This window comes from Ptychodera flava, assembly GCF_041260155.1.
Source record: "Ptychodera flava strain L36383 chromosome 23 unlocalized genomic scaffold, AS_Pfla_20210202 Scaffold_24__1_contigs__length_23054250_pilon, whole genome shotgun sequence".
Classification (NCBI taxonomy): Eukaryota; Metazoa; Hemichordata; class Enteropneusta; family Ptychoderidae; genus Ptychodera; species Ptychodera flava.
The window spans coordinates 13,704,072-13,719,859 of record NW_027248278.1 but is presented as its reverse complement, the minus strand read 5'-3'; the positions used below and the strand labels follow the sequence as shown (position 1 = coordinate 13,719,859).

General features: G+C 38.8%; 1 protein-coding gene across 1 annotated transcript; it reads left to right on the top strand.

Annotated features, from left to right (window-relative positions):
- The first annotated feature begins 6,455 nt into the window (after positions 1-6,455).
- Positions 6,456-15,548, top strand: LOC139124574 (fatty acyl-CoA hydrolase precursor, medium chain-like). The gene is made up of 8 exons (XM_070690707.1): positions 6,456-6,937; positions 9,546-9,702; positions 10,390-10,467; positions 10,619-10,737; positions 12,583-12,756; positions 13,321-13,964; positions 14,193-14,380; positions 15,200-15,548. The coding sequence occupies exons 1-8, from the start codon at positions 6,575-6,577 to the stop codon at positions 15,274-15,276; spliced, it is 1,800 nt and encodes a 599-aa protein (XP_070546808.1). The 5' UTR covers positions 6,456-6,574; the 3' UTR covers positions 15,277-15,548.
- Positions 15,549-15,788: the final 240 nt, after the last annotated feature.

Sequence of the window (15,788 nt, the reverse complement as noted above, 5' to 3'; positions counted from 1 at the left end):
GTTGTTTTTTCTTCTCAGTTACTCTGACGACCACAAATTGCACGATCAATACTGCAACCGCCAGTCCCAACACGACAAATGCGTATTTCGAATACGTTGCCATGTGTTCCACGAGAACACCATTTTTCACCAATGGCCTGGTCCGGTTAGACTTCGTGAAGCGGTCCTGCTCAACGTCGGCCTGTGTGGACCTGGGTAAGTTTGGTTCAAGGGTGGACTCACCGTCATTGTTCCTGTGACTGTTCTTGTCGTTCCGAGACAGCATATCCCTGTTTCTTGCGTCAGTGATTTTTGTGTCACTAGACGTTGATGTCTGCGTCGCCCTACAGTCATTTTTCAAGAACTGGATCAGCTGCCGAGCGAAATCTTGACAGTTATGACCGATTACTTTGAAATCTACCTCTTCCCATTGCGAAATAAACGAAGACACGTCACTCGCTTTGCATCGACTGGTGCCGACTTCTTTATATTCCGTAATGGTCTGAGTTTTGTACTTGTAGTATGGATCATTAATATCATGAATTTTAGCGCCATTAAGGTTGTAATCATAAGTAAGTCCACGGTAGGTTACGTACTCATGTTTAAATCTGTATCCACGATGCGAGACTATTGGTATTTTATAATCGGTCGGAGCCCAACCGTTCCAGATCTCAAAAACTCCGGTCGTCAGGTTTCCGAGACAGCCTTCCTCTTGGTGAGTGCGAGCATTCAAGCAGCTTTGTTCGGTTCTCTCTGATTCAAGCAGACATCGTGCAGTTCTCGGCTTGCAGCGTTTTGTACTGTTGAATGGGCAGTAGAACTCTGCACTGGAACAGTCAGGGTCCTCTGACTCGACACCGTCTACCATGTTATCTTGATCGTTAGTGCCCGTCAGTGTTACCAACATTAAAACAAGAAACATTTGGAACACACTTGTAGCCATTCTTTCGCACGTTATCATCGCAGTCTTGTCGCAAACATTCAAATTCAGGCTTGACCTCTACCTAACGATGTACTGGCCTTGACCACTTACTTGTTTGGTCCGATCGAAGAGAGCGAGACTGACGAACTTTGTCCCCTCTATAAGTGATTGGAATTTTGACTGACGCAATTACACGCGTCATAATACGTGTGAGAAACTGCCATAACAGTTTCGATCCATGGCATTCCTTCATACGTTTCTTGCACCGACCAGCTTCTGCTTTTGTTGCCGCGGGGCCTAAACTCGTATGGCGCTGTAGAGTATATCGTACTCAGTTCTCAAAAACACTGAGTGTTTGTTTTTTTTGCATGTGCACCAACATGGGCAAATTGTTTATGGAATATAAAATACTGCAGAATATTATTTCATTATCAAACATAATTAACATAACAATGTATAGTTAAGCAATAAAGCACACCCAATGACGGTATACCACGAGATTTTGACCAGTTCAAGACATATATGCAGAAGTGAACTGGTCAAAACCGAGTGGTATACCATTGCCGGGTGTGATTATATCATATTCACAGTATTCTGAAATTCAGGTTTGGCACGTCAAAAAGGATTTTTGCTTAAGCCGAGAGCTCGCGCGTGAGCCACCCGTGGCATATCACGAATATAACATTTCTCGTCTCGACCAATCGGATCGCTGTATTTTCTCCATCAATATACTTGCATGATATAATGAAATTTAATGTGTTATAATAATATTTAGAATGATTGACAATTTATTTTAATGCCATTTTTATCATAAATTATGCTCATGAAGTTTAATTTAATTTGATCTATCGATCTCTTTAGGTCAACAATATCCATATCAATCCGGTTTGTGAGGGGATAAAGTAAGATATACAGCCCTTTATTCAACGAAGTTGATCCCCAGAAACGTCGATATCATTTCTGTTGAAAGGTTGTGACCATTACAGTGCGACAGAAATTGTCATGCTATGAATACTTAATAGATGCACAACTCGTGTGACTTTTATGACTATAACGATTGTATATGTTACGTCATTTGCAATCATGATAAACGCTACCTTCATAAATCAAGGTAAAAGCTGAAAACATGAAGTGAAAACCCAAGATAAATGTTTTATTTAAGTAATAAGCTTATTATGCTATATATCACAACTGTATATTGAAATTCTGGCATGGAACGTCAAAAAAGATTTTGTGCCTTGCCCGAGAGCTCGCGCGTGTGCCAGTTGCGGTACCTCGCGAATATGCCACGGTTCTTTTGCGTCTGGACCAATCAGATCGCTGTATAGTATTTGCGCCCGTCAATATACTGGTATGATATAATTCAGAATTCAGCATGGAAAAAACCATATGCTTATCTTGACAAAACGTAGACTACAAATTTACGCAGTCGATGATTTATGAATGAATGTTACGAAACGAACATAGGTCGTCAGAATGAGATATCTCCATTACCATAAAAATATTTGCGTGAGTAAGACATCACTTTGCACCATTAATAATAATCTCCTGTCAGTAGGTTATTCTAATAAATTAAATCCATAAATGTTTGTTGTCCCAATTTTGACAATTACATTTGCGGCTGTCTCAAGTATACTTAGATCAATCATAAAATATATATGACCATTTCAAACACATATTTAAATCAAGATAGCTGCATAGTATAGCTATATATAATAAATCTACTATGTGTTCAAATTACATTGAAAACATAGAATACATCACAAATGTGCACACACTGCCCTTATTGTGGATAGTTGTTATTTTATGTTGACCAAGGTGTGTTTAAATATACGAAGTGATGACGGTGTGTGTATGGCGTAAATGTACGAACAGATTTGACCCACAGTGGACGTTCAGAGTTTCCTTCAAAGTCGTATGGCTTAATGCAGTCTCGTTTCACATTTTACAGTGAATTTTGGCAAAGGAGACTTCGTGACTTCTTTTCATGCAAGTGACTATAGCGATAGCTTACAATTCGAAACAAAGCTCTCACGACTCCAAAATTATGGCAATTTGCCGTTTAGACGGTCGGGACGTTGCTAAATTTCCCCTTAAATCAAAAGAGTTCAATTTGAATTTGCAACACGTCTAGGTGACGTATACCTTGTCTGAGACTGGCATCATAGTAAGGAAACACCACAGTAACTTCCTATGCGTTTAAAGTGTCAGTAATGGGAACAAAAAGTTCAATAACGAACTAAATAGATTGCATGGATCACATTAGATCATCTAAAAAAGTCGATAATTCTTCGGAGAAAATGATGGTGAAGATGATCATCTAAAAATTACCTTCAAATTGCAGCATTTATAAAACTAGGTCTCCAGGGCTTCTCAGTTGATGTAATTGGAACCAGGCTTAAATAGCTTTTTCCTTCTCTCTATGGTTTCGGCAAATGGTTGTTCTACTCTGTTAATTCCACTGGTTGTGACACAGACAAATAGAAAGACAGACTAGCAACGCGGCATGCCTTTTTCTCATGGTCGTCTCGGTAGACTATGGTCTTTTCATATTAAAATGAGTTTCACTGGTGTTAGATTTTTGGAGACTTTGTTCGTATTTGATAACTGAACGAGATTATGCGAAAAGTACGACGAGATGGCATCATGCTGCCAGTCGTGTAGCAACCAGCGTTACTTTGTGAGCTCTCAGTGCAGAAACGCTGCTTCATGCCAATCGAAACATAACACGCCAACAGTTTGATAAACACGTCCTTCCATGGCCAAATTTTAAAGGACGATATGACTGACCGTAAACCATTGAGTAAAACCAGAAAGTATCGATAAAAGACTTTCAAATTTGGTTCAAACACACTCATTATACATTCATAAAAATGTGACAGGAATTTTTAAAATTGTAAAACTCACTTTCCCGAAGCTCAAAACTTTCCCGTTTTTGCCAGCATGCCAATTACCTCAGAACCACACGACAACAACAAAACAAACTTTGCCGAACATACTTTCGCCTAAAAATTGGCGAATATCCGGAAATTACCGAAGGATGCATGGTCGCCACTCTTCGGAAAAGAGAGGCGAGAGCTACCTGAGGCACATACAAATATAGAAAAGAATAGCAACGGGCATTGTTCTGGGTGTGAAACGGTTACGTAAGCATCCATGTTTGCCTCGCCTCAGAAAGCTCTCGACTCTCTTTTCCAAAGAGTGCGGACCATGCACCCTTCGGTAGTTTCAGGATTTTCGCTAATTTTCAAGCGAAAGTATGTTTGGCAAAGTTTGTGTTGTTGTTGTCTTGTTGTGCTGAGCAGAATGGGCGTGCTGGCGAAAACTTGAAAGTTTTGAGCGTCGGGGAGGTGAATTTTACCATTTTAAAAATTCCTCTCACCTTTTTATCAATATATAATGAGTCTGTTTGAACCAAATTTGAAAGTCTTTTATCGCTACTGTCAGATTTTACTCAATGGTTTCCGGTCAGTCATACCGTCTTTTACACGTTCGTCAAGGAAGGAAATGTTTATGAAACTGCTTGCGTGTTATGTTTTGATTGGCGTGAAGCAGTGTTTTTGTCTTAAGAGCTCACAAAGTAACTCTGGTTGCTACGCGACTGGCAGCACGATGCCATCTCGTCGTATTTTTCGCATAATCCCTTATAATTATCAACCACAAACAAAGTCTCCTAAAAGTTTAACACCTTTAAAGCTCATTTTAATATGAAAAGGCCATAGTCTACCGAGACGACCATAGTCTGTTCTATATTTGTCAGTGCCTGAGGTGAGGCGAACATGGAGGGCTTACGTAAGCGCTTCATGCCTTGAACAATACCCGTTGCTAGTTTGCCTTTCTATTTGTGTGTGGTTGTGAGGAGTTGTGACGAGTTCCTTAAAGTGTCGGAACCTGTCATTAGGAGGGTAACAGGGAAAACCAAGATAGAACAATTAATATTCAATACATTATAACTTCTAGTACACGGACAATTATTAAACTACGGTTTCAGAGAACTGAAATAATGAGTCACGAAAAATAAACTTTTTAAACTTAATTATCATAAAACACAGAGTTAAATAAGTCATTTAAAGGAGACACCCTGTAATTTATGACAACACAGGTTTTGAAATATTCTTACAATTTTTATAATCTTCAATTGTCGAGCTATCCAAACATATACTACATGTCCGGTTAAAGATTCCTTTTAATGGTGAAAAATCAGGTTAAAGATAAGTGTCTACGAATGTGGGCTCCCCTTGAGGCTCCAAGAGCAAGGTTAAGTACTAGCGAAACAAATTACCCAACATTTTGCGATATTAGAAATTCAAAATGGCCGCCATCTCTGTATTAACTCTATAGGGTAAAAATAAACTTTTAGTTTTTTGGAAAAAACTAAGACTGTGAAAGTTTTTCTTCCTCCAGGAGCTTTTAAATGAGCTCCCAAAAGCGGTAGTGGAGTCCAAATATATGTCCCAAAGGCGGTTTCTCCTTGTAATGTTTTTCATATATATATCTATGACAGACAAATGAATGCATTGAATATCTGCATGAATGATAGTTTCTTTGACGGGATGCTCTTTATTACTAGTAGTGCCATGGGAACTTAAGCACGGAAAGTGGAAGAAAAAAGGGGGACGATTGTAAACTGAAAATAAATTACATTCACTCACAACGGTAAAGTCTGCTGTGTTATGATTGAAGTGGAATGTGCCTCGGGGGACATACATTCGGATACTTAAATTTTTACCATTCTTGTCTGATCTACCACTTTTGGAGATTATTTCAAAGATTTGCAAGTGAGAAAAAATTTCAGCGTCTTACTTTTTTGATAATCGACCATTTTATAAATCAATGTCACTAAATGTTGGGTGTTTTGTTTCTCTAGTGTTAAACTTTATTTGACCCCTGATTTTTGTTCTCGATTTGGTAAGATAACGGGTGGGAAATTTCATTTTGGAGAGTTTGAGCAAATTTTCAATATATATATATAATATATATATATATATATATATATATATATTATATATATATATTATATATATATATATATATATATATATCATAATTTAGTTGGCCAACTCGCGACAGGTTGTTGGACGCTGCCAGCAATGTCTATGTTGCCAAATAGTAGGTGAAAATGTGGTCTATGATACAGTAATTAAATTTAGCAACAAAACGTGATATAATACTGTCATCATTCTGTAGTATTATAAAAAGCTGTATTTCCATTCGTTGTTTGCACTGACTGTCAGGCAGACATGACGGTGAAGGGGTTTATGGTTCTCACAGCCGTGGGTTACATATGATCGTGTTCAGCGGAGACTGCGATTTTGATATTCAGAACAGGTGATAATGAATGCTCCAAATCCTCCTTGTGTACAATATTTACCCCTGATAAACCATCGTTTACATGTGAATTCAAAAACTCCCGCCCAGTGCATGCAAATAGTCAATAGTCGCGTCATCAGTAATTCTATTGAGCGCCAAGAGTCTTGTAAATATTGGTAAATGCTTGCAAAATGCAAACATTCAATGCGCCCTATTGGTCTATAATTAGGTCACAAGAACGTGTAGTGGTCTATTGCTTCTCGTGCAGGTAGTCAGGCGTCCACATACCTGTATCCGTGCAGTAGTTAACATTTAATGTTCAAACGAACCGACAGATTTACGACGCCGGCCGAAGAAAGGTGAATGTCCGCCATGGTGTCCGTACGATTTCTCGTGTTTCTTACAACTCTGGTTGGCTGCACTGCCGCCGAAGACCCGACCGTAGAGCTGAAATCGGGTAAAGTCGCCGGCAGGGTGGTGGAGTTCGCGCACAAAGACGTCGATGTCAAATGCACAGTGCACGTCTTTCAAGGTATACCTTACGCCCAGCCACCGATTGGTGACCTTAGATTCCAGGCACCAAAGCCAAACAGGCCCTGGGAGGGGGTCCGCGACGCCAAGGAACTTGGTAAAGCATGCATACAACCCTATATATCAGTTTTCCCGATGGACGAGCCACAAAGCGAAGACTGTTTATACTTGAACATCTACGCACCGCAGAGAGAGGTAAGTTTCTATGACCCATTTGGTTACGTTCCATTGTCGATTTCGACAACTATACCTACCTTCGATCTGGTGGTCTCTCCCTGACCGTGCATTGTCAATGGTTACAGTGAGACATGATCAATTTGACCACGCTCAGCGGAAGGATTCTTGGTGTTCGGACATTCAATATGCAGAACGCACAAAATGATACACGAATGTCATTGGCAAACGCGTCGAACGAAGCGGTACTATGACAACAATCAGAGTGCCCTCGTCTGACCTTCGCTCTTTGTGTACAAATTACTCAGCATTTCTCTAGTTTCCCAATCCATACGGCGGTGACAGTTTTGTCATGACGCTGCTCCCAAACTATTTGACGAGTTACATATTAAACCTATACAATAAACCGATAAAAAACCTCCAGCACATATTCACGATATTGAATGGTGGGCCGTGTCACAAAGACTTCGTGCGTAAACATGGACCTGACCTATATTGGCAAGCAGATCGTCCAACGCCGCTGTAAACATTGAACTGAAATCATAAATGACTTTCCAACTTAGCCTTTTCTATAGCTTTCCATAGTTTATGTGTAGTTCATCCTTCCTTTGCAAATATTACATGCATGACATTCCTGGAAGTCTAAATTGCTATGAACTTGTTGATTGAAAACTTGCAAACGTAAAGTGTCTCGACGAAATAAAACTGCTCCATCAACTCTGAGTATTAGATAGGGATATAAATCTCTCTCATTTCTCACAAATCACGCCTTTCAATGAAGGGGCAATGTTACGAACGATTTAATCCGCTCCAAAATGTGCAAGCTTTTGTTCATCAATGAAGTTTGCAGTTAGCAATATCGATGTAACTTCATTGACCGCCTTCAGCAGTATGTGTCAAAGTTCAAACGTGGATGAATAATACGGTCTGTTAAGACAGTCTTTGCTGGTAAAGCCGGAGAAAAATTAAATCATTGTTACTCAGGCTTTTTTGTCATTTGAAAGCTATAGAGGTGTTGACAGAACAAATTCTGAGCATTTCCACATACTCCCTTAACAAAACAACAAAACTCTAAAATAAGCGCAACCAAAATGCCCTAAAGTAATAATTGCAATCCGAAAGTATACATTTGGTACAATTCAAAACATTTAGAATTACTGAAGAAACAGCGGCGATTCCGAGGAACAATTTGATTATTGTTCCTGACCTGACGACTAGCTTTCTGTCATTATCATGACATGGAATGGGTCGGTAAATGCATCCTTCAGCGAAAGTTGTCAGGAATCCGATTTACGGCAAAACAAGGCTGCCTATAAGCTAGGATGTCTATTAGAAGGATGATACAAGTATTTAAGGGATGATTGAATGATTTAAGCTATTTTCCGATCGGTGTTTTGAACTAAACAACAATAATTTTTGCAAAATAAGGTGATCCCTTTCCAATTTTTGAATGTGAAAAATATGTATGAACCCCCTTACGTTTCTACATTCCAGCATCCAATTAATTTCATGACCCCCCCCCCCCTCCGGATTTTGCAAACCAGGCCCACTGCTCTTATAGCACGTGAATGCTTTCAAATGAAAGTCACCGAATCACAACGTTCGAATAGCCATTAATACAAATGATTTCACGCCTGAATGGGATACTGATGAACTGTTGCAAGTTTGAGGAGCAAAAACCTTTGAACGAAAATATTGTTTGTCCACGTGTAGTTGTATACAGTTGGCGTGTATCTGACTAGGTAAATGGATCCTTTTTGTGGCGGATAGGGTTTTCATAAAATGTAGTGGAATAATACCCTAAAACAATCCATTTGATGTCTAAACTTCTAGGGCTTTACGTCAAATAATTATAGAAAAACGTCACTTGCAAACATACATTTACTTGAACTTAAGGTTCCAAGACAAGAAATTGACCATTTTAAACTAACAATTCTCTAGTGTTTAATAAGCTCAGAACCCCCGTAAATTGTATATTTTCGGAAAGCCTAGATATAGGGGAACATTTTGGTTACCATAGTTACACCATTATTTTCATAACTATCACGTGACAGGTAATTTGCATAACCTTTCAAAAATCGGTTTTCCTTATGTTTTGTTTCAATGCTTTGAGATATGTAGCTGATATTCATGTGAGTGCAAGCTATTCTACAGGTCTTCAAAAGTGTGTCTCAGAACTTTTTTAAACCTTCTTAAACAGTTTTTATGCCAGAAAAACTTCCAGAGCAGTGAATTTTACCATAGTTGATTCTTTTAAAATTGTGCTCCAAAAAAACTAAGCAAGATATAAAAAATCTGAGACACACTTTGAAAGAGCATTGTGACAGCTTGCATTCCAGCAAGTTTGAGTCAGATATTTTGAAGTATTGAGACAAAACATAGGGAAAACCGACTTTTGAAAGGTTTTGCAAAATTATCTTGTCACGTGATAGTTATGTCAACAATGGTAACACTGTGGCTACCAAAATGTTCCCAGATATGTAGGCTTTCAGAAAATGTATACTTTATGGGGGTTTTGAGTTTATTAACCGTTAGAGAATTGTTAGATTAAAAAGGTCACATTTCTTGTCTTGGAACCTTAACTTCAGTCTACCAGGAAATGTAGTTTAAAAGTTATTTCACCCGACAGTCCGGAAAGCTACCAGTGATGGTCTGGATTCACGGCGGCGCTTTATTCATGGGTTCCGGGGGAACATATTACGACGGCACGGCACTGGCTGCCCTTGGTGACGTCATCTTGGTGGCAATCAATTATCGACTTGGTCCGTTCGGATTTTTGTCCACCGGTAGGTGTTTCCTCTCTTGTCGGTATATGGCTCATCGCAGCTAAAGATTTTTTGTCGGTTAAATTTTGCTCGGTATATTATGGAACTGGAAAAAGATTTATCGGTAGTGGCAGGCTTTATGCACGAATCGAAACACCAAAAAAGCTGATCTGCTTTTCATTTTGTATTCTTTTTTATTACAATGTTCTTCGTGGACAAATATTCGGACATTTAATTTTTACAATTCTTTTCTGATCAACCACACTAGTGGGATCTCATTTAAAGGTCTTGATGTGAGAAAATGTTTAACCCTTCTTAGTTCTTCGAAAATTTTATTTATCTTAAGTTAACACAGTGATGATGGCTATTTTGAATTTCAAATATCGGTAAATTTTGGGTAATGTGTTTCTCCAGTGGCAAAAACTTCGAGGTGACTCCCGATTTTTATGTTTAATATTTCGAAAGAGAATGGTTGAAAGACCCCTTGAGGGAAATTTAAGCAAAAGTGTTTTGTCTTTCACTTTCAAGGATTATATTACTTTAAACTCTGAAATGAACATAATATCAGGAAAGGTGAAAGGGCAAAGATGTATGAGTGAAAGAAGGGGTCTATTATTTTTAAAACTTAACGTGAAATAACTGCATCGAGATGTTGATATTGTCCCATTCTGACATAAAAACTGAATTTCATCGCTTATCCTCCAACAGGTGATGAACACGCCACTGGTAATTATGGCTTCCTGGATCAAGTGTTGGCTTTGCAGTGGGTCCAAGACAACATAGCAGGTAAAGACCGGTTACTCGAAATCAAAATATCAATTCCAGAAAATTTGTCATATTTGTAGACTACACTTCTGATGATAATATGACTTTTCATATGCTCTGTAGCTCACACCACAAGCCATCCCGGATGGCTTGACTTCTGTTTCTTCAACAGCATTCGGTGGAGATGCCTCCAAAGTGACGATATTTGGCGAAAGTGCAGGCGCAATAAGCTCCGAGTTCCTCGTGTTATCCCCTTTGACAGACGGCTTGTTCCATCGAGCAATTCTACAGGTAAGCTTATCAACACATAGACATGACAGGGTTGTTGAAAGCACCTGGAATTTGTCAAAGTTTTTAGAAAAACTGGCAAACTCTTTTTGATACGAGAAAATCTATATACTGAGGATCTGTGGAGTCTTTTTGTTCATTGATTTTTGTTGTTAGTATACAAATATATAATTTGCTGAAATAAAAATAATTAATTTCTTTGAGTGCTGTCATTGTATCACCGCTTTATATAGTGTAATTGCCTTTAATCAAGCCCTTCAAGCTATATATGCCAAACTGTGAAAGCTCATTACATATGCAAATAACAAATTAGCTGACATGAAAATCTGAAATGATTTTCAATATTATTTAAACCCGGTATAATCATCAATATACATAGCAAGTTTTGCCAACCTTGATAAAGTAAATCCTGGTATATGTCCCTAATTAGGAAAGTTCATTAAATACGCAAATTAGGTACTGGCAGAAATGATATAATTAAATATACAAATTAAGAATTGGCTGAAATAAAAATGTCTAATGACTTTCGATAATGTTGTATCATCGTATCTTAAATGTACATAGCAAGTTTCATCAACTTTGATCAAGTCCAATCAGATATACATCCCTAATTAGGAACGTTCATTAAATATGAAAATTATGAATTGGCTGAAGTAAAAATATTGAATGACATTCAAGAATGTTGTATCATAGTATCTTCAATATATGTAGCAAGATTCGTCAACTTTGATCAAGTCATTTCAGATATTTATCACTAATTAGGAAAGTTCATTCAATATGCAAATTAGCAATTTTCTTTCATGTCACCCCTTAATAACTTTCACGGCTGATGTATCTTGGTGTGATCAACATTTGTAGCAAATCTCATCAAATTGTTCGCAGTCGCCCTCAATGTACATCCACTTTTTAAAAGCCATTAATTATGCAAATGAGCAAAAAGTAAGCAAGCAACACATACCAAAAACTAATCAGTTCTAGCCATTTGCAAAATGAATCTATGTACCAGATTTTATTCTGATCTGATGAGCCGTTTTTGAGATATCAGGCGCACAGACAGATGGACAGACAGACAGCCAGACAGACAGACACACAGACACACAGAGAGACAAACATCGCTGCGACATTAGCTAACATGTGTGAACACGTGAGCCAAAAATTAGTAGGACCGCTACGCATTGCGTTAGCAAAAAAATTTAAACACCCAGTTTATCCTGGCCCTCTGATTAAAACAGTTCACACACGATCTTTAGCTCACGTGTTGACAAACGTTGGCTATTGTCGCAGCGACGTCTGTCTGTCTGTCTGCCTGTCTGTCCGCGGCGTCAATGAATTTACAAGAGTGCACTTTCGGTTGCCTGTATAGTATATTATGAGCCTTTGCATGCGTAGTCAGTAAGCGGCGGAACTGTTAATTATTTGTCTACATGGAAATTGGAGAACTGTGACTGGTAAAAATGTGGCAGTTTTACTATCTGTACAGTAATGCGTAAATTTCTTCCATCGCTTATTTACTATCTGCCTTCCGTCTCTCTACATGTCTGGCTTCCCATGTCGGTCTCTCCTGCTGTCTATCTGTCTTTGTTTATCTCTTTCTGTCTGCCTGTCTTTATGTATCTCTCTCTCTCTCTCTCTCTCTCTCTCTCTCTCTCTCTCTCTCTCTCTCTCTCCCTCCCTCCCTCTTCCCTCCCTCTCTCTCTCCTCCTCCTCCCTCTCTCTCTCTCTCTCTCTCTCTCTCTCTCTCTCTCTCTCTCTCTCTCTCTCTCTCTCTCTCTCTCTCTTCTCTCTCTCTCTCTCTCTCTCTCTCTCTCTCTCTCTCTCTCTCTCTCTCTCTCTCTCTCTCTCTCTAAGAGTGGAACAGCGTCTGCGCAAGGATACATCAGTACAGATGTGGCATGGCAAAACAAGATAGCTCACGGTTTGGGTAAACTGGTCGGATGCGAGAGAGAAACGTCCGAGGAGTTAGTTGAATGTCTTCGTAGCGTGCCTGCTGAAGACTTCAAAGATCACAGCAATGTGGAAACGGTAAGAGTTAAAGTTGATTATTGTGAACGAATGAAAATATAGATGACTAGGTGTCGAGATGCGCATGCGTTAGGCACTGATTTAGATGTCTGTGTGTGACTGGTATTTCTGTTCATTGTATATCTGTTAATGCTCAAATGTCGCCACATGTATCCACATGTATGTATGACGCAGGGCCTACAACTTTCTCCGTAATTCTCCAAAACAGTTGACAAATTATAAATTGTTAACACGGATGAAAATAGATTTGTCAACAGTTATGACATGCAGCCAAAATAACAATATAATTTAACCTCCTATGGCGATTATACGGATAAATGTGTATAAGATCACATGGATTTATTCGTAAATGGTCTGAAAAGATCCCTTACTTTGGTGTCAGTTTTGACCTCGCGACAATGTCATCCTGACTGTTTACAATAATGCCAGGGTTTGGTGAGTTAAGTTGCAATGTTGAGGGCGCACTAACCCCTGGTTGTATTACCAACATGCTTTGATATTGACTGACTCTCCTTGTTTTCTACAATTCTTTGGTGCTACGTCATTTTGTTTTTGTTTTTTCAGGGACAACTAGCAAATATCACCGGCCTTGGCGTGGATCTTGACTCCATCCCTTTTCCTCCAGTCATTGACGGCAAGGTCGTGGCAGAATCTCCAATGGATCTCATTCGCGACGGTACTTTCCCGAAAAGAGGAATCGATCTGATGGTGGGAGTACTCGCTGATGAGGGCCAAGGGTTTATAGTGTCGATTATGCCCAACACGGTCAATGACACCGATGTAAACTTAAACAGGGCTCTTTATGAAGCAATTTACCCTGCCATGATCGGACGCGATAAGAAGTATAACCCAGCTGTCGTTGACGCTGTCAAGTTAATGTACGTCAACTGGGGTGACGCAGACTCGGAGGATGCCAATTACTTTGAAGCCCTGAGCCAGACGATTGGCGACATGTATTTCGTGTGCCCTGCAGATCTCTCGGCGCGTGCGCACTCAGAGGCTGGCTCCAATGTGTACCTGTATCACATGACTCACATACCAGCCCAGTCATTCATAAAGATAAAATGGTTGAAGGCCGCTCATGGGGAGGACCTACCATTTGTCTTCGGTTGGCATTTTGATATTGTGAAGGACTGGACAATGCCTGAAGATGACGTCAAGCTATCTCTAAAGGTGATAAAGTATTGGACTAATTTTGCAAAAACCGGGTAAGATTGCAAGTAGTTCACAATATTGTGTTATTCTTATCATAGCATAAAACTTATGTCAAAGGTAATTGTACATTATCTATACTCAAACGAAGAGAGAAACACAGAAAGATAGACAGACAGACGGACAGACAGACAGACAGACAAAGACTTTTGTGTGTATATGTGCCCCGCTGTATTTATCTATTTGATATTCTGAAAATATTTTAAAAAATTATTCAATTTCAGAAACCCCAACTTGTCCGATGGTGACGTAAAAGCGTGGGATGAAGAGTCACAATCAGAATGGCCTCTGTTTAAAGTACCCGGATTAGAGTACAAAGACCTGTCACTCAAGATGGAAACCAAACGAGCTCTGAAAGCCAAGGAGTGTGCATTCTGGAATGATTTCATTCCAAAGCTGATGAAACATACAGGTGATTTTAAAACCAAGAATTGCAGAGGGTCAGGTTAAAACATACTAAGGGACAAATACCCTCGAGTTCGCCCTAGTAGAGTAGTAATGCCTTATATATATATATAGAGAGAGAGATATATATATATATATATATATATATATATATATATATATATATATATATGTGTGTGTGTGTGTGTGTGTGTGTGTGTGTGTATATATATATATATATATATAGAGAGAGAGAGAGAGAGAGAGAGAGAGAGAGAGAGAGAGAGAGAGAGAGAGAGAGACTCACACACACACTAACACACACCACAGATTTTTAGCAGGCCACATTGCGATAGCATTATCGCATCTATCACATGTCAAAAAAACCCCCGAATATTGTAATAGAAAGCAACGTTGAAGTGACCAAGTTACATATCAGACTGTCATGTTCTCAGCGAACTATTGGCGGGAAACAAAGGGTACGGTCAGGATATGGTTAATCTATCAATGTATGCACTAAAAATGTCCGAAAATGCTGTCACGGATGCAACGGCGGTAACAGTTACGTTTTGATACCAGAGCAAAAACATGCTCAGGACTGTTGACAATTCATTTCGATAACGGCTTGTTCGCAACATTCTATGCAAAAATACGCTTATCTATTTTTTCCACGGCATCTGCACAGTTAATAGCTCCTTCCTTTCACTATATCGAATTTGCCGTAAAAAATTATGTTAATTAAAAAAAATCCTACCATGGAAATTGAAATGGAAAACGAGAGAGACGATTGCCATGGTGTCGGTATCAATCTATTTGTAATATGATTGAATACTTTTGTCTTTTGTAGAAGCTGCACAAGTGTGTACAACGGCAGAAGATGATGAAAAAGTAAAATACAAAGAAGAGAACCATAAGAAGCCGTAGCGGAATGTTATGAAAGATGTCATTTATATGTTGAATTCTCGCTACTTTAGGGACGATTTTGCCACCTAAGTGAGTCATAAAAATCTCATACGGTCGACCATATTTTCAACATGGCGAATTTCTACAGGAACAACATATAAGATAGCAGAAATCAAAGTAAAGTTTCATTACCTGTCACACTAGAAACTGCCAACGTTTTTTCCAGAGTGATTGTGTTTTCGGCAATAAAATGGCATCGAACATGTATATGAATAAAATACTTTTTTGCATAACATTCTTTTTCATCAAAATACTACATAATGAAACTTTTTGACATTGAATAGTGCTAAGCATGTGACGAATTCAATTTAAAGGACGTTCACTGGAAGATTGCGCTTTTAGTTATTGGTAAACTTTAAAGAAGAGTATAATAGGGGGCTAAATCTGAACATTCACCCAATATTTGAATAGTCACTTCTTTGGTAAGCAGACTGCTTTTTTCGCCTTCATAACACTTATATTGATAACTGTCT

What these genes read in the sequence shown, in the direction of transcription:
- LOC139124574 (XM_070690707.1), top strand. Translation starts at nt 6,575, where the DNA reads ATGTCCGCCATGGTGTCCGTACGATTTCTCGTGTTTCTTACAACTCTG. An exon ending in GGTCCAAGACAACATAGCAG is followed by an intron (nt 10,468 to 10,618) that starts GTAAAGACCGGT and finishes TTTCTTCAACAG; the next exon opens with CATTCGGTGGAGATGCCTCC. An exon ending in ATCACAGCAATGTGGAAACG is followed by an intron (nt 12,757 to 13,320) that starts GTAAGAGTTAAA and finishes TTGTTTTTTCAG; the next exon opens with GGACAACTAGCAAATATCAC.